General features: G+C 47.7%; 2 protein-coding genes across 4 annotated transcripts in view; one reads left to right on the forward strand and one right to left on the reverse strand.

Moving 5' to 3' along the window:
* Window positions 1-9276, reverse strand: part of CAPN8 (calpain 8) — a 30861-nt gene extending 21585 nt beyond the window's left edge. Inside the window, exons 1-2 of the mRNA XM_049833543.1 lie at window positions 9040-9276; window positions 5625-5694 (exon numbers count right to left, since the gene is read on the reverse strand). Coding sequence (XP_049689500.1) covers window positions 5625-5694; window positions 9040-9276 — 307 coding nt within the window. The remainder of the gene's footprint in view (window positions 1-5624; window positions 5695-9039) is intronic.
* A 6177-nt stretch (window positions 9277-15453) lies between these two features.
* Window positions 15454-18332, forward strand: part of LOC126052620 (calpain-2 catalytic subunit) — a 29688-nt gene continuing 26809 nt past the window's right edge. For 2 of the 3 annotated variants that reach the window (XM_049833549.1, XM_049833551.1), the window contains exons 1-2: window positions 15937-16174; window positions 16933-17002. In XM_049833549.1, coding sequence (XP_049689506.1) covers window positions 15938-16174; window positions 16933-17002 — 307 coding nt within the window. In that variant the 5' untranslated portion in view covers window position 15937. Of the gene's footprint in view, window positions 15487-15936; window positions 16175-16932; window positions 17003-18332 lie in introns of those variants that run through there. The other variant, XM_049833550.1, reaches the window with a different exon arrangement.

Consider the following 18332-nt stretch of genomic DNA (forward strand, 5'->3'; position numbering starts at 1 on the left):
TTTCCGTGGCACAAATGTATGCCTTATGCTGTTATAATTTCTGCTTTTGCTTGGGGAGGTAGAAACAATGGTGATAAGTCTGGGGAATGGCTGTTCAGAGGAGGAAGATGGAAAGCTGTATAAAGTTAGACCTGAAGCCCTCATTTTCTCAGCTACCCCCGATTTTCTTGCTGCCCTGGCTGTTCCTGGCATGCTGTGAAGTACAGAATACTATTTCTGAGAAGGCGGCAGGGTGGGGGTTCTGGTGTCCCTGTTGTGTCCCTCCTCCCCCAGTGAGACCAGAGAAGGTCTGCAGCAGTGAGGAGCTGGTGCTCGCCCAATGTGCAACATCTGGAAGGGTTTCCCTTTCCTGGTCCAGGCCAAGTTTCTACAATCGGTGAAGGGGAAACTACTCTGGGCTTTTGCTGAGGATGGTGTATGTTTGATGAACAATTAGGCAGAAGAATCAATGAAATGAGAGGGGTTTTCTTAAATAAGTTATTTACTTCTCTGACTCAGAACTAAACAATTTCAGAATCTTAACCCCAAAAGATGCTAAATGCAGCATGAAATCCTTTATGGCTATCTTACAGTATGAATTAACTTCTCAGCATCTGGGAGAGCAAGTGTTGTTGGCATTGGTACTTCTGCCTCCAGCAAACACACCATGCAATCTAGCTTCCCAGGGTAAGCTAAGCTTGTGGCTGAACAAATATCAACTTTACCCTCCAAAAGGAACTAGCTGGGAATTGGCTGCTGTGCAGTAACTTGATAAAAAGGAAGGCTTGCACGGCATGCCTAGATGCAGATGGTTTGGGGGCATCTTTATATACAAGCGATACGTTACGTTCAGGTTCCTGTGATATTGGCTTTAAGACAAATTAAAGAGGATGCAGGAACCTGTCCGTACCAAGGAGCTTCCAGGATGGAGCCTAAACTGCACAGGTTGTCTCTTATCTTCTTGTACACAATAATGGGATCGTGGCCTATTAGTAAGTTTTCTCAGCACTACTGGACAATATATTACTAGTTCTAAAAAAGTACAAGTTGACAATACATGTTCCTTTTTTCAAAGTTCAACATAATTTTGCCAGCAGCAAATTTCGGAGTTTTGTTTGTGGTTGTGCCTACAGGATAGTGCAACAGCATAAGCTCCCTAGAAAGGCAGTTTATGTAGGACCACTCAAACTTGTCCTGATTCAGCTGCAGGTTATAAGTCATCTTTCAAGCTGTGAGGAAACTATTTGATTCCCTTCCAAAAAGTGAATTTTTGGAGGAAGAGGAAAGGAGGCCAATTGACCAATGCATTAAATATTTAATTAGAATGTCTTTCCAATAAGTTATAGTCAGAAAAATTACAATATCAAAAAGCATTTCTGCTCATTGTATGCATTTGAAGTTGTAGCCTTTTAGCTTATAAAAATAAATTTTTAAAAAAGTGTCCTCAACTTTAGCCCTGCAAGGCTAAATCACCTATTGGCACATAAACTGCTTTCTGCTCAGTCTCATATTTCATGAACAAGTTTCAGACAAGTGCCAATTACAGTGTTTACTGCTGCTGCTGAAGGTGCTAAAAAGAAGCCAGCTTGGTTCCTGAATCTGAAGTCATTTGTAATGTTGGTAAAGTGCAATTTTTTATTTTTTTTTATTTTTAATTTGAAATAAGCAATTCTGACCTTGGATTTTTGGTGGAAAGGTAAACAAACATGAAGCCTAGCTCTGTGTGTGTGTGTGTATATATATATATATACACTCATAATCTTGGAGTATTACTTTGGCTGTTAGTGCACTTGAAATAAAATCACTTGCTGCTCACAGATGTACTGAGATGGCTCGTGTTCTCAGTACTATGCAGGCGCCTCCTGGTTTACAGAGATAATCGAATTGCTACGGAGAATACCGAATCCTTGGTGACCTGGGAGCTGAGTGACTCCTCTATATTGATGATGTTTACCCAAGCACACTGCACTCGCAGAGGCCATAAAATAAATGAGAAATTTGATTAGTTTCAGTTGCTACAGAGCCACGCTCAGTTTCTTTTTAGCTACCATGAAAGTGTCTAGCCGCAGAGCATCTAAACTCTTCATTGACCTACTGATAGTGAGTTCAAGCCAAAAGTCCGAGTGTCTGGTTCCAAGATCTAACTGGACAGTACAGAGGCATTTCTGTCCTGACTGTACTCTGGCTTGTTGCTGTTTCAGCAACGCCTGGTGTTCAGAAGGGATCCAATACAGTCCTGTGGCTCTTGCTTCCCGGATTGTCAAGCAGATTTGGCTCTCAGCTTCAGTCTCTGCTGGAAGCCCTTCTTCAGAGCTTGCAGTACCTGGGGCATCCTCCCAGACATCAAGGAAGCACTGACCCGCTAGCTTTATAATTTCTGGTATTGCAGGCGGTTCCTGCTTTAAGATTTCTAAAGAAGGCTTCTTAAAGTTTTCTATGGAAATGAATTAAGCTCTGCAGACGTTTACAGAGAGCTGAAGGGGCACCCAGCAAAGGAACAGGCTTTCTTCTCTTTAGGGTCTCAGAGGTGTCAGTGAATGTATTTTTTGAGATCTAGGGAATATATCTGCTAGAACAAGGATCTCCAATACCCCTGGGCCCAGGGGACTGAACATCAGGAGGGCCATATATTAATGTCTATAGCAAAATAAGTGAACGAACCCAGTACTATTAAGCGCTCTCATGCCTACAGGAGCTCCAAAGGCTCCCTCAACAGATATCAGAGCTGTCAGGCTTTGGTTTGTTCTCCCATCTACCCGCAACCTTCTCAAATCTGCCCGTAAGACAAGATGTGCACAAACCAGGCATGGGGGGGGTTCCTCAGCTGGTGTCAACTGATGCATCTGCGTTGGCTTCAGGGGATTTCTCCAGCTGACAGCCCAGGCCAAGGGAGCTGCAGTGCTGGAGTAAGTACCCTCTGAGCCTTCAGAACAAAAGACACCCCATGAACATAGACAGTGTGGATCTGGAAAGCTAATATAAAACTGAGAGGGTTTGAGGATGTTTTATAATATTTAAGTTAAATTTATGCCACTTGCTTCTTAAGAAATTCTGCAAACAATTCTGGGGTTAACTTATTCAGATAGCTGCAAGAAAAGTTCGTAAGTCACCTTTAATAACTAAGGCTATGTGACTGCATTTCAAGTTGTTACTAAGCTATCAAAAAGATATGGTTCAAAGAACGTTTAAAATATTTCAAGTCTTTCAAGTTCCCATCAAACTTCCCAAGCTGATATTCATCTGGCTTACGCTGTTGTCAAAGAAATAAGTTTAATGGAGTGAGACTAACTCCGTGTTTTCTTGTTCCTTTTGTTCATATAAACCCAGACCTGCAGTGTTATTTTTAAAAGTAAAGAAACATGTCAGAGAAGATTATTAAAAATAGGCTCTATTTCCCCAAAGGACTTGTTAACAGGTCACATACGTGGCTTATGTAAATATGTAATCAGGGTCTGTTTCAATAGAAGTGTTTTACATGAGGGCTTTAGTAACAGGGACTTTGATATTCAAGGTATTGGATCAAATACAAAAAAAAAAGCATAGTATGCCTCAGAGATGTAAAGCAAATACCTGAACACTAGAAGGGAATTCCCATGCTTATATTCTGAAGTTTGTTTTTGTGAAGGGTCAGTGTGTATAGAAGCAATTGTAAGCAACCTTGCAGAAATAAATTGGATTATCTTTGATTATTTTATCTTTTCTTTGAAAGCGAGAGAAAAGGAAGTTCCTAACAAAAGCAGAATCAGATTCTGGGGACTTTTCTTCTAGGTTTAGGGGTAGCTTTCAGGACTAGAACTTGGGGTACTGCCCACCGAAGGCTGGCTTGGGAAAGCCTGGAGCCAGGCACTATCCTCAGATTCACAGGAGGGTTGTGGATCCAGTTCTGTTGTTACCACTACTTGCTGGATTTTGGCATTGCTCTGTAATGAAAGCTCATTTAGCACAAGGGACTGGAACTCCACAGAGACATTCAGGAGGTGACAGAAATAAAAAGGGGCTCAGGGTACTTGCATTCAATTTCTAGGCTTAACACAAATAATGCTTTGACCTCTTCTAGTTTAAGAGCAAGTAAAAGTCTTCAGTCCTTTAGCTTGTAAACTGCCAAGGAAAATGAGGTTTTACTTCAGGCATATGATTTTTTTTTTTTTTTTTTTTTTTTAATGCTATTATAGAAACTTCCCAAATTGGAGGTGACAAGAAATGTCACTTTTATTACTTATCTGATCCATTCTCCTGAAATACAGTAAGTGATTTCCCCATACTCTGCTCCAGCATCCACTGAATAAATATCCTGGAGCAAGTGTATGATTGGGCATCTTATTTTTAGCATTTGGAGCGCAGGCCGACGCACCAGGGAATTTTTTTAGCAATTGCTTTAATGGTGCTGTGTTTACAGGACCAGCATTGGTATTATTTATTGTCAATGACTTGCAGAAATTGTTTGAATCTCATTTGCACAATGGATGGGCCAGAAGACCAGTAAGGTCAGGAGTACTGCCGTAAGCAGCGCAGGAGGGAGAAAGGCTGATTTCTCTGCGTCTAATCTATCAAATTCTCATTACAAGAGTTTCAGCCTTCTCGCCTCTATATGTAGTCAGGAGAGGTTGCTGCTGCTGTCTTCTGGAGCTGGATCTTATCAGCGAGGCAGGCAGGGAAGGCGGCTGCTGCAGCAGCAGAATAAAGCCCCGCTTACAGCTCCCTTCTGGCCACTTGCACAGGAGCTCCGTTTAGACAACGGCAAGCGTTGGAGAAAAACGGGTACGGAAGTTTTTCTATGATGGATCTCCAGGAAAGGACGAGTGCTGTCTGAGAGACATCTCATCAGCATCAGGCCCTAATTTGGGAAGCTGAGCAACACTGCCTTTTTTGGCTGCATTTGTACAGTGTGGCTGGTGCCTGGTCGCTCCTGTCCCTGCTCGCAGCTCGGCACCAAACACCGTACAAGCAGAAGGAACACTCAGCATGAAGGGCCTGGAACAGTTTGCTTGTTGTGGTGGTATTACAAAGTTTACGTGCTCCGTTCACTTTTTACGGTATGGTCTTTGTTTCTAACTCCTGCCTGCAAGCAGACGGGCCATCCTGCTTAGCGTGAAATGGCACATCGTAGCCCCAGCCCCTGTACTAAACTAGTTCCTGCTCTGCTCCCGGGATGTTGTGTATTTGTTTTGTGTGAAACTGAGGCTAGAACTTGCTCTGCCTCCCAAATAAAATCTCCGATGACTAGGCTACAGGGTAAAACCTCCCTGGCGTCCCTTGTCCCCTCAGTCTTTGGAGCCACTCTTGCCGGGATGGGCATGAAACCCGCCCTCTTGCTTCAGGGCAAGCGCTCCCATGGTTAGGTTGGTGTCCAGCTCTGTTTCAAGAGGTGAAAAGCAAGCCAGTCTTCTGTTCCACAAACAGATAATTATCTTCCTGCCTCCAGGAGACAGTTTGGGGTCTCCCAAGTTTGACATAGCTCTTAAAAGCCAATATATACCCTGCCTCAGGCAGCAATGCTGGTGTGTGAGTCCCCTTCTTGGGTACCTGCCTCTCTCTATACCGTGTCTGGGAGATGCCCAATAAAACGGTCTGTGTATGAGGAATTTTTAAATGAAGCTTCATTTTTTTTCTTCTTCCAAAACAAAATTCAGAAGCGTTGTACGTACCCAGCTCTCCTTGGCAGACATCCGTTCGAGTAGCTCCTCCGATTATAAACTGAGGATTGGCACATAACTCCTGAAAAGACACATTTTCAAAGTATGCATCACCCTTTCTGGTCTGAAAAGTTCCTGCTTCTTGTTCCTTGTTTTAATGTTCAAAAAATATTAAACACTTTCAACGTTTCTTAAAAAATACATCCTTTGTCGTCTGATTAACGTGGTGTCAGAACAATGTTGCCTTATTAAATTGAAGACTGCATGTATTTATTTTTTTTTTTTGAGGCAAACCCTGAAGCCCTTTGCTACTTGAGACTGTCAGTGATATTGGTAAGAATTTTTGCTGCTGTGGGGACAGGGGTGAAAATTCAACCTCAGCATTTACATCTTATTTTATCTTGCTGTGGTTTTGGCTCAAGCAGTGCAAATGTGTTTTTGCTGCTGGCTCTGGCACTGGAACTGTGCTGAGTTGCCACTGGCACGGAGGACGTTTCCCCACCCTGACCCTGCTTCCTGGAAGGCCAACCGTGCAAAGATTTTTATTAGTGACCCTCCCTTTCTTCCTTGCCCTTTGGGGCCAGCCAAGTAGGTTATGGCAATTACTGTCCCTCCTACCCCAAGTCTGAGCCCTCCAACAATTCATGCCCTATATTAGGAAGTTAATATTGTCTCTCCAGAGACAAAAGCCTTCCCCTTCTCCTGAGCGTTTTGCATGAGCTTCTGGATGGCAGCAAGGGGCAGTTCATAGGAAGCCTAACTTGGCAAGAGGGGTTGAGGAAGGCTTAGGCAGTCGCTGACTCTCCCAGGGAGCAGCAGTTGTCAGCTCTGAGCATCCCGTGGAGACAGGGACAACCCAGGGTTTCTTGTGTATGTCGTGAAGAACTGGTTTGTGAATCTCCTTGCAATAGGTGTGATCTCAGCTATGTCCTTTTCGCTTCTGTGGTTAGCCAGCTGTCGGCTGCCTCACAGCTGTCTCGGTGGACAGGAGTCAGGAATAGGTTTCCTACCACACAGAAAAGGTTTTCTGTTGGTTTTTCTCTCCTCCCTCCAAAGCAGTACACCCGGTGGCACTCAGCTGCGTGTGAGTTACTACTCACCTAGACACGCGTCCTTTCTGAGCCACTGCCAAGTGCCACATACACCTTTTGCACAGCTGCGTTTCCACCTTTTCTCTTTCTATAAATCCACCGTCGAAATTGGAAGATAAGTCTTTGAGTGCAGAGTGTCTAACACTCGCTGTCTGCAAACCGGCAGTCGCAACCTGGGGGTGGGGGGTGACCTTAGCAGTGGATATTTCTCCAGCAGGTCTCCTCCAAATTGCCCACTGGGTCCTGCTGCCTATTTCAGATGCAGGCAGGGACGATTCCATCAGCCAACAGTGATTCCATCAGCCTGCAATCGTGGGCAGAGTTTGTAGATGGAAACCTGTTGGCCGGTTGAAAAAGTCCAAGAAATGAGCAGGGCTGTGACCTCCGACAGGAGTCATCCGCAATGTGTAGAAGTAGCTCAGATCCAGGTCCCCCCACAGGAGAGCAAAGCAGAGGTTTGTGTCACTTTGCAGCGGGCCTTGGGCTCTGCCCCATGCATAGGGATATAAGCCAGTGGATCCCAGTACTTGTGGATTAAGTCTCCATAACTGCTTGTGTCTCTGCTGAGTGCCAGGAGGGCAGAGGGGTCCCACGCGGGCAGGTCTCTGGCAGGCAGGGCTGGGACGTTTAACCCTGTTGGGTCTCAGCCCTCAGTCATTCATTCTTTATCCCCCTACACTTGTGACTGTGTCTCTGCCTGCAATGGGCACAATGCTGTTCTTGCACGAGAAGCCCGATTCTAATTTAATGAGTTTTCTAAGGCTGATCTTCTCCCAGGTTAGGCAAAGCCAAGAAGCACATCCATGGTACATGTTGCTGAAACATCCAGGTGCTAGAGTGAGGAGCTGATAGACAAATGGGGTTGCCAGGGTAGAAACTTGGAGTTATTAAACCTGTAGGTTTCTGTTTCCTACTTTCTTTTCAGGTGAAAAAATAATAAAAATTGAAGCCTTGAAATTTTCCCTTCTTCTCGTTCTCCTTTCCCCCTATCAGAGGAGGGTAAGCTGTTTGGGGTTTTTTCCTTCCTTACTCTGTTTTTCAGTTTTTCTTGATGTTGTAAGGAGGGGCAAAATGACAAAGGAGGAGCAAAGCAGGGACAGAAACAAATGACTGAAGAATGAAAGTGTGGAAAAATCTCTGAAGCCTTGATTTTGTGGTTAAAAAAAATTCAGCATCTAATCTTTCCTGATGAAAATGACTTTTTTAAAATGAAAGGTCATTTATAGGATATATGTATGTCCTGGTTTCAGCTGAGTTAATCTTCTTTCTAGTAGCTGGTACAGTGCTGTGTTTTGGATTTAGTGTGAGAATAATGTTGATAACACACTGATGTTTTAGTTGTTGCTAAGTAGCGCTTATCCCAAGTCAAGGATTTTTCAGTTTCCCATGATCTGCCAGCAAGCAGGTGCACAAGAAGCTGGGAAGGAGCACAGCCAGGACCGCTGACCTAAACTAGCCAAAGGGATATTCCATACCATAGAACGTCATGCTCAGTATATAAACTGGGTGGAGTTAGCCAGGAGCGGCCGATCGCTGCTCAGGCATGGGTCAGCGGGTGGCGAGCAATTGCATTGTGCCTCACTTGTCTTGGCCCTAATTTCTCTCTTTTTGTTATATTCCTTTTCATTACAATTATTATTGTTGTTGTTATATTTGTAGTATTATTGTTGTTATTATTATATTTTAGTTATTAAACCGTTCTTATCTCAACCCGCAAATTTTACTTTTTTTCCCCGATTCTCCTTCCCATCCCACTGGGGGGTGAGGAGTGAGTGAGCGGCTGTGTGGTGCTTCATTGCTAGCTGGAGTTAAACCATGACAATATATTTGGGTAATAACAGTTCCAGTCAGTTTCTCTTTAACTGTTATAGGTAGCTTGAAGCAAGGCAGAGGATTTTATTTAAGTATTAGCCTGATTTCCTAGGGTGCACAGTTGCAAGCTGTTGGAGTGGGTACCATTAAAACTGATGGTCAATGGCTCCTGGGGTGCCCTGAGGTCTGTCTGAATACACGTGGGGCTTTCGCACCCATGTCTGCATCGTACCCTGGACTTGTAGCTCTGCAGAGCTGGGATGGACAGGGAGGAAGCAGGTCCCCATGAAACAATTATAGGAGTCCTTGCTTTACAAAGGGCATAGAAGATGTTGGTTTCTTTTTTCCCCACTCCCTTTTCAACTTTGCTTCTGCTAACCGTGGAGATAAAGCAAGACAGAAGAGAAAACCAAAACGTACAGGAATAGTGAATATTCAGGCTGCCCACTGATTTAGCATGGATGTTCAGGTGAGCTTTGATTAGATCTGAACCCAGTAAACAAGCAGCTTTAAAGCACCCTTACCGTGGGGCGTTTCCAGATTATTCCCTGGGTTTTGAAGGAGTACGGTCCCAGGTCCCGGTAGCCCAGTACGGAAGGACAGGCTGGGAACTCCTCATCCTTGAACAGGGTGCCAGCCTGCAGGCACTGCTGCTTCAGGGCTTCATAGTCCTGCTTCAAATACTTGATGGCATTCCCGTTGGATCCGAGCCCGTCCGCGGCCGCTCTTTCTTGGCACAGCCTCGCTGCCACCCTGGACATCCTGCCCACCCTCCCGGCGTGCGGCAGGGCTCTGTCGTCGCCTCCTGGGCAAGAGGAGGTGAATTTGGGCAGGCAGCAGGCTGGGGTGGAGCTGAGGGCTGCCCTAAGCACTCCAACAGCCCTGGAGGGAGGAGGCACCAGAAGTGCAAATATGTACCCGAGGTGTACCCGAGACGTGGGCAGGGAGCTGGCAGCGGCCGCAGCCGGCGCACCTGGGACTGCGGGCGCTGCCTTGTGCTGCTGCCACCTTATCTGCTTTTTTGCTGCCCCTTTTTAAAATACGCTTTTAACGAGGAGCGAGGGAAACCAGTGTTTTTGCAGACATGCCTATTTACAGACGTAAAGCGATTGTGTGCGTTCAGTGTGCTGAAAGTCAGGCTTGAGAACCAGTGCTTTAAAAACTCAGATGAAGATGGTTTAAAACTCCTTTCCTTCCTTCTGAGATCAGGCTCTATACTGTTGGAGGGTTGTGTAGCCACAAAACCTGGAGCTGCACATCTACTGCTACAGCTTACATGGCTATGGGGATGTCATTGAGTTTCAAAGCCAGGAAAAAGTTGAAAAGTTTAACCCGCTTCTGGCTTAAGTGATCTTTTTAAAAAAATAAAAAATTCTCTTTGATACTCTGAAAGCAGTATGATTTTATGGGTTAATTTATTAGCAATAAGAGGTGTGAACTTGACAGAGCTAGAGATGGCCACTTGGCCATATGACCTGCAGAGGGCAAGGATACAATCCAGGAGCATGTCCTAGGCTAAAAATGGAAAATTATATCACCAGATAGAAGGCAAGCTGGTAACCTCTGCTCTCTATCTTCAGTGTGACCTTGGGCAAAAGTCACTGTACCTTTCCCATCTATAAAAATGGAGTCTTATCTCAGCTAGCAAGAAGTTAGCCATGGTATTTACGGTCTTTTGGTGATGTTTCCTGCGTATAAAATGTTTACGAGCAAAAAACAAAGAAAGCTTTGGGTACAGAAGGCTTTTTAGACCTTAAAATAGTGGTTCCTGTCCTTGTAGTAGAAAAACTCCAAGTTTCTAACCTGGCAACCCCATTTTGTACCGACACGGGGGGGGTCCGCACCTCCCTGACAAGGTGGCTGCAAACGTCTGTAGCTTCAAGAACTGAAGCAAGAGCAATTTTCCACGGAGCACAGCTGCTCTCTGCTGTCTTCCTATTTAATGGACAGGTTTCCCCAGCAAAGCCCACTGCGTGTCCAGCTAAAAGCTGGGTAAACACTAACTTTGTTTGCCAGAGAGCACGTTTGATGATTACCCCTTGGTAAGTTTAGACAGAAGGTGTGGGGAAGGGAAGAGAGAATTTTTAAGGACTGAAACCTGTTGAGATAAGGAGTCCAAACAGAGGCTAGCTGGGTTGCTTGTCTGCAAATATTTGAAGAGCATAAATGCAAAAGAGGAAACAAAAATTACTCGGTTGGTTCCAGGTGGGCACAGGTAGAGAAGGCTGGGCTGAGGGAACTACTATACTGGTTATCCCAAAATTAAATTAATAGTGTTGAAACTGAGTAAAGGAGAAGGGTGGCCAGAATTCCATTTCTGTTACATTTCAGTACTTCTAGGTGTGTCTATGTAGTGAACCAGAGTGAAGAGTGGAATAATAAAGGATTGAGGGGAGGGGGTTTTTTCTTTCCAGGATGGATTTTTTTTGCTGACAAATAAACCCACTCAGAGGTTTCTGAGAGAAACCCCACTTTCTCTGCTCGTGAGGCAGAACACTGCTTGCTTTCCCTCCCTGCACCAGCCTCTTGTGCTGAAATTTCCTCTGTTCCTGTGGTCCAGAGGCATGCTCCCATTTTGCTGGGATTGCTGTAAGCTGCAAGCTTTGGCAATGTTGTTCATGGAAAAGCATGGTGCTCTGGCATTTGGGAAATGACAGTTTGATCAGGAGTCTTTTGTTTCCCACGTACTTTTATAGATGTATACTTGATGTCCTGTGTGCTCTGTAACTCCAGTAGCCACTGGACACAAGTGGGCACAGAAAAGGTGAACCCTTGTGCACTACCACTGCGTTAAGCTGTGGTACAGAGGAAATACAATCAGATTTTAATCTTCATAAATTCCAGAAAAATGTGCCATAGGATTTTTTTTCTGTCCTGTATCTCACGTTTGGACAACCGTTTTCTCTGGTGGGGGCTTGGACCAGGTAACCACCCAGGGTGTCCACCACAACCCTCTGCTCCTAGTGATCTGTACTACAGCACTTCAACTCCGTTTCCAAACTTGATTAGTGGCAGCATGATTTATTTTGTGTAGAAAGTGATACACAAGCACCATCTAGAGGATATAAAGAAGAGGAAAAGATGATGACTGTATAGTTGACTACAGCAACAACTGATGGCTATATTGGGCGGGGGGGAGTTTTCAGGTTCCCCATGACTCAAAAACTGCTGCTGAAGTGGCATTAACCCCTAGGGAAACAGCTACCAGAAAAAAAAACTTATAACAATTATTCGGATTTTTGTTCCTTCTGGGATTTGCGTATTTTTTTGCCTGGCTCTTCCTGCTTTCCTTCCCCTCTCCCCCTTTTGTGACAATAGCAAGCAGGTGAGAGAAATGGGGAAGAACCAAATAAACCAGGAAAATGCATCATCTTGGTTTCAAAGAAGAGTCTGCAAATTGCCTGAAATCGAGACTCTTCTGTATCTGTGGAAATCTTTAGAAGAAAATAACTGCCAATTATCTAGCAGTTCTAGATAGATTTTTGCTGTAGTGCATTAGAGAGAAATGAAATGGCTCTCCTGTACTGCAGCACTTTGCTAATGATAATTAAAGCTGCTTAGTTGTATTGTAGACCCGACAGCATGAAAAGGGATTAGCTTGGTATAGAGAGCCTGCCTTCTCTGGTTCTAAATGTATGGGCTCCTACACACCCCCCACCACCACTACTGTGAAAATGCAGTGACTATTAATAGGCAGGCTAGTGCGAGCTATGAGAGGTCCTAGATGTTTGTCTGTAGGATTATTCTTTTAGAGGTTGCAATATTTTATCTAAATGTTTGGGGAGGGAGGGGTTGCTACAAGCTGCAGCCTAGTGGGTTCCCTACAGGGAAACGCATCTGAAATTAGCCATGATCCTGCTCATTTGTTTTCTAAAAGCCAGAAAACTGATGGTGCCTGAGGAGGAGGAAGGTGACACGCTGCAGCGGTAACACCTGCACCCCAGGCGTGAAGCTCCATGACACAACCAGGCTGATCCAGGGTTGGTGTTTCAGCACCGTAAGGAGCTGGGAAGGGCAGCTGCGTTTTGCTGGATGACCCAGGTCTTTCTGCCACCTTTCACTGCGTTGGCCGGGGCTGCAGCCAGTCTTGTGCTGATGAGGAAAGCTCAGTCCCTCTCCATATCCCAGCTCCCGAGGTGAATGCAATTCCCTTCCTTGTGAAACATCACCACCGCTGCGGCAATCCCCCTCTGGGAAGCCGCCCTCATCCTGGTGAGGACAGGGCAGCTCCTGGGGAGGAGAGCAGGAGCCTGGGAGGTGCGTGGCCCCGTTTCACCCATTGTGGGTGGTTGGCCAGCTGCTCCCCGTTGTTCCCCCAATATCTGTGTCTAGTGGAGGGCAGATGAGCGAGAGGGATGCTGGAAGGCAGAGCAGCACTGAGCTGCTCACAGCTGCTGAGAGTGGGCATAGGGAAGGAGAAGCCCGTCCTACCCGGGGCTCCAGGCTGATGGTGGCAGCTGGATGCTTCTTATCAGCAACCAGCATGAGATGCTGCAGCAACAGCTGAAACCGCTTTGCTTGTGAAATGTGAGAGTTAGTGACTTTTTTGAACAGTTGCAGCTGTGCAGAGAGCTTAAGAAAAAGTCAAATTTATTTTCCTTTCTGAAACTGCCTAGTTTTAGAAGGGACATGAGTGTGTAACTATTCCTGCGGCTGCTGTTTTACCTAGGAGCATTACACTGGACTCACAGACAATTGCAATTAGGTCTTTCTTAAAAGAAAATGGGCATATTGTGTGAGCGTGCAGAAGACCAAGGGACTGGCTGGTGTAGTGCTCAAAGGAACTTCCTTCCCTCCAGCTGTGGACTCAAGTCGACAGCTGCTGCTGGGCTGGCAGCAGCTGACTTCTTGACTTACCTGGCTGCAGAGGACTTTGTGGGTAGGCTGTTCAGATGACTGCTGGTACGGCCAACTTCCCACATAATAAGTGAAATCCCGTATGATGCCAACATATCCTTGTCTCTCATCAAACCACCTGGGACGGTGCAGCCCCTATATGGTTGGGAGCACTCCAACAAGCCATGGTGGCAAATATTCTCCGCATTGTCCCAGGTACCTCTCCCACTGCCTACTTGAATCCTTGCTGGCTCGCTTTCCTTCTGGCTTTGCTCCCTTCTGTTCTTCTCCTTTTCTGTTTGGCCCTGCCTCAACCCCCATCCCACTGCAGAGAGTCTAAGAAAACTCTGGCAACTCTGAATGCAGAGAACGGCCATTTAATGTGTTTGTACACACTTGAGCTTCTTGATCGTTGTCTAAGCAGAGGCTGTCGGCACGCTGCCAGCAGACCTTAGCGTGGTCTGTGAATATCATCTATGAGATGAGGGGAGATGACTAAGAAAAGCAAAGTGATTATATGACAAATTTCAACTCGGCTTAAACTTCTGCATCTACCGGAAAGCGGCTAGAGGAGTTCACAAACCAAAACCGCTCTTGTGGGCCAGTGAAAACCACTGCTTCAAACTGACACCGGTTTCTTTTTACTGGGACTCTAAAAATCAGCGCAGTCTGATCTGTGGCAGCTGTACAGGTTTGAACCACTGCGTGGAGCCAAACGCACGCCGTTTGAGCCGCCCTACAGCTACAGGATGTGTCAGGGTGGAACACAGCTCGTTGTGAGTTAAACTCCCAGGTGGGGGGGGGGGGGGGGGGGGGGCTGCTGTCTCCCGGTTCAGCAGATGGCCTTCTTCCCTGCAAGATAATTCAGCAGTGCTTCATGAATCAAAACAGTCAAGCAAAACCATCCTCCGGTGACATACTGTGTCCTGCTAGAGCTTCAGCACAGCCGTGCTGGAGACCTCGGCTAATGGCATACCGGTAATTAAGCGCACACAGTATGTACCAGCTCTGTTCAGAGAGCGCGTACGGCACGTAACATTACTTGATCCACTTCCAGTTCTCCATGGGTGATTGATTTCCCCCACGCCTCAATATTCTGCTAAAAGTACCATTATTCTTTTTACTAGGAGAGCCCCTCTGACCCCTGAGGAAGAGGAGACACCTTCAAAGCAGAGCGAAGTTGGCCTGTGCCTGGCCAGATTTGGACAACCTCACAGGTGACATCAGGACTGCTCCCTTGCACGGCCGTCATCTACACAGGCGTCGCTGGCTGGTGTGGCTCATACCGCTCTCGTATCTAAATTCAAAAAGATTTTGGGGGCCTCCTCTGCATTGAATGGGCAATGCTTATCTTGTTTTCCTACTTAATAGCGATGGCTTCCCACCTAACTGTGTAAGTAGGACCTGTGCTGCGTATAGGCAGAGGAATCTTGAGTGACTAAAGTCCAAAACCATAAAGCAAATGGACAGTGTTTCCCGGCGCATTGCGGCACCATGTATCAGCAATGAAGAAAAACTTCTGATTTGTGATTTTTCAAGGAAAACTTCCCAGCACATCTCAGCGAATGGTATAGCTGGGTATTTATGATTCTTTAGACATTTTTCAAACAATAATGTTCATTTTAGTCAGATAGGATGGCTCCAAACAAGCGTTTAGTGCATCCAGGTCTTGGGATATGACCCACAAAAGGAGGTGTCTCCTTCGGAGGCAGCTGGACGGCCAGCGCAGGCGGGGGGTGCAGCACTAAGGGCTATCGGCCTCTGCACCACCACCCGGGGAACGCTGCCTGGCGCCCAGCACGTCCTGAGTCAGGCCTAAAATATGAAACAAATGGTTTGAATTCCCCCTTGGAGGAATGCCGTACTACGTGGGTGCCAGCAGCAGCATTTCAGCCATCCTTGGCAGCAGCACTCCGCCAAAACGGAGACACCCCTTTTCCCTCGCCGGCCGGCGGTGGGGGTGCGTGCTTGGGGGGGAACTCGTTGCGTGCGGCTTGGGCTGAGCAGGGGGGTGCAGATGGGTTCGTGCCAGCGGTGACAGCAACACATGCTTTGGTTACCACCGGCAAATCGAGCTGTAAATGATTTCTGTTGCACGCAGCGTTCGAGATTGTAACAGGATGACTACAGGCTACGTATGTGTCATATTAGGTTTTGAGCCATATTAGTTTTTTCCCCCTCCTTTAACTTTTTTCCTAACCTTACAGGTTGGGACATGGATACTTCTGGGTTTTACATAGGAAATGTTGATTATTTATTTTTTTTTTAATTATTTTTTTTTTTAAATTGATTAATGCGTGTGGCAATACCGGAGCCGACGAGGTGCCCATCTGCGAGGGAGACGAGCTTCCATTCGTGTCCCGGGGGAACAGAGCCCAGCCCGGCAAGCGACCGGGAGGGGGTGCGGGTGACTCCCGGTGCAGAGGGACCCGAGCAAACCGGGGGGGATGTGTGCGGGGTGTGCTGCGGGGCTGAGCACCGCCGGCACTCCTGACACTCGCCGGTGGTGGGGGGGGGATGTGGGATGTCAGACCGGGCGGGGCCGAGCCGTGCCGTGCCGTGCCGGGGCGGGGCGGCGGCGGGGCGATGTCGGGGATGGCGGCGGCGGTGGCGAAGGAGCGGGCGGCGGCGCTGGGCGCGGGGCGGCACGACCGCGCCGTCCCCTACCTGGGCCAGGAGTTCGGGGCCCTGCGGCAGGAGTGTCTGGAGGGGGGGCGGCTCTTCCAGGATCCCTCCTTCCCCGCCGGGCCCACCGCCCTCGGCTACCGGGAGCTGGGGCCCGGCTCCTACAAGACGCAGGGCGTCGTCTGGCGGAGACCCACGGTACGGGGGCTAAAAGGGGTGGGGGAGGGGGGGGTCCGGTAGCATCCCGGCCTTAAATTGGGGTTGATTTAATTCTGCGTGTGCTGTTTGTGTTCCCCCTTCTGCCTGTCGCCCCCGCCCCGGAGGCCCGTTTCTCCCCGGGGAACAGCACCCGGGCAGCTGCAGAATCCCGGTGCGCCCGTTTTTTGGGATGTCCCTTTGCCTTGGGGTGTGGGCCGGCGGGGTAACGGGCTCCATCTGGAAAACAAACAAAAAAGGCAAAAAAAGCCCTTCACGGCCTGAATTCTCCGTGCGGACAAACCGCTCGCTTTGGGTAGCGCTCGGGGCTGTGGCTGTGGATGACTCTTTCCCTTAGCAGAGAGATGAGCTGAGCGCGACGCGGAGGTTTCCTTCGCAAGACCTCCCACGGGAGCCGTGGGGTCAGATGGACTCCGGGGCGCCTGGGCGTTTCGGAAAGACCCTGACGTAGTCAGCGGCGGGGAGGTAACGGCAGAGCGGTGTGTGCAGCACGTGTGTAAAAACGCAGCGGACCTCCCGGCGCGTGCTGTGAAGTGAGATGGCTGCCCACGAGCTTCGGTCACCAGCTCCCGTCCTCACCGCGCTTAGCGTGTCGGGTGCCCGTGCTCGTTCCTCACCTGCTCCATCTCTGTGGCGTTCGTCCGCTGCGGTCGATCGCTTGTTTAAATTTGCTGCAAGTGGGGCCTCCTTCCCTCCCTTACTTGCGGATATCTGTAATTCAAGGCTCGTTTTGTTCCCAGGAGCTGTGTTCCAGCCCCCAGTTCATAGCCGGTGGAGCCACTCGCACGGACATCTGCCAAGGGGCCTTAGGTAAGGTGGAGGCAGAAAGCCGAGTTTTCCGTTCGGGCAGGACACATGGTTTATACTAGGCTGTAACTCACTCTAGAAATACATCCTTTTGCATCCTACCACCTCTTTTCATATCAAATCGGATCTTTCTTGCCTTTCCTCGGCAGCTGCAGGTAGGGGCGGTGTGTGCGTGGCCTTGCTGTGTGCACCGAGCAGGGGCGACACAGACTGGTTTCCTGATGGCTTTTCTGGTTGCCGCCGGTTCCTTTCAGGTCTGCATCCGTGTGCCTGGGAGTAGCTTGACTAATTTTTGCCTTTAACAGTCTGCTCAGAAAAGCAGTTGAGCGCGTAGCAGGGTGTTTCTTTCCCCGGTGGGAGAGAGTGCTGCCAAGCGGGAGGGACCCCCTGAAACCTGGAAAGATGCAGTACAGAGAAAACCAGTTACACGGAGGGATTCCCAGCTGCTCGCCGGCTCTTGAAGAAATAAAAACTGGGGTATTTCGGAAGGGATGGGCCAGCCTGTGAGCCCTCTGCTTTTGCCATGGCTGTCACCGAGTTTGTACAACGGCAGCCCCTGGGTCTGCCGCTCCGGAGGAGTCCCGGGAGCTGTAGGGAAGCCCCGGGGAACAGCGGGAAGCAGGGTGGCTTAACCTGGCTGTGCATGCACAGCCATCCCGGTCTCGAAGCCTCTCCTGCCTTGCCTGCCAGAAGGGGTTTTAGGCGAGTGTCTCCGTGCCTCTCCTCCCAGTGTGGAGGTGGGTGAAGAGGGCAGCTGTGGGGATGGGGAAGGAAATAAGCTGAATTGGAAGCGGTGAGGTTCCTATTTATTCCATAACTATAGGGAGAGTGTTTTAGATTAGACTGATAAGGTGGTTGAGGAAAAGCTCTCGGTGTAGGGAAACATGATGAATACGTGCTGTGTGTTGCGCTTTTGCAGCGGGGTTGGCAAAGGAATGAAGTTCTGTTTGTTTGCTTTTCATCAGCATAATATATTAGCCATGCTGTAGCTTCTTAGTTTCTAGTCCAGCTGCTACTATTTGTGTTTTCATGTCCAAAAATATAATGGATAGGGAAGCTTATTTCACATGTTTTGTGCTTATTTTTTTTCTTTCAGGAGTTATTCAGGTTGGTGCTTTAACAACTAGATACAATTTGTGTAAAAAAAAAAAAACAAAAAAAAAAAACAACCAAAAAAAAAACCAAACCAAAAACAAACCCTGACAATAAAAAATACTTAGATTGTTAATTTAGCTCTCCTCATGCCCCAATATCGTCTGCGGCATGGATTAGGCTCTGTTGCGTCATCGGTGAAGTCCTTGGTATGTCACCAGCTCTCTTTCTGCCCAATATC

The sequence above is a fragment of the Accipiter gentilis genome, chromosome 30 (genome assembly GCF_929443795.1).
Source record: "Accipiter gentilis chromosome 30, bAccGen1.1, whole genome shotgun sequence".
Taxonomy (NCBI): Eukaryota; Metazoa; Chordata; class Aves; order Accipitriformes; family Accipitridae; genus Astur; species Astur gentilis.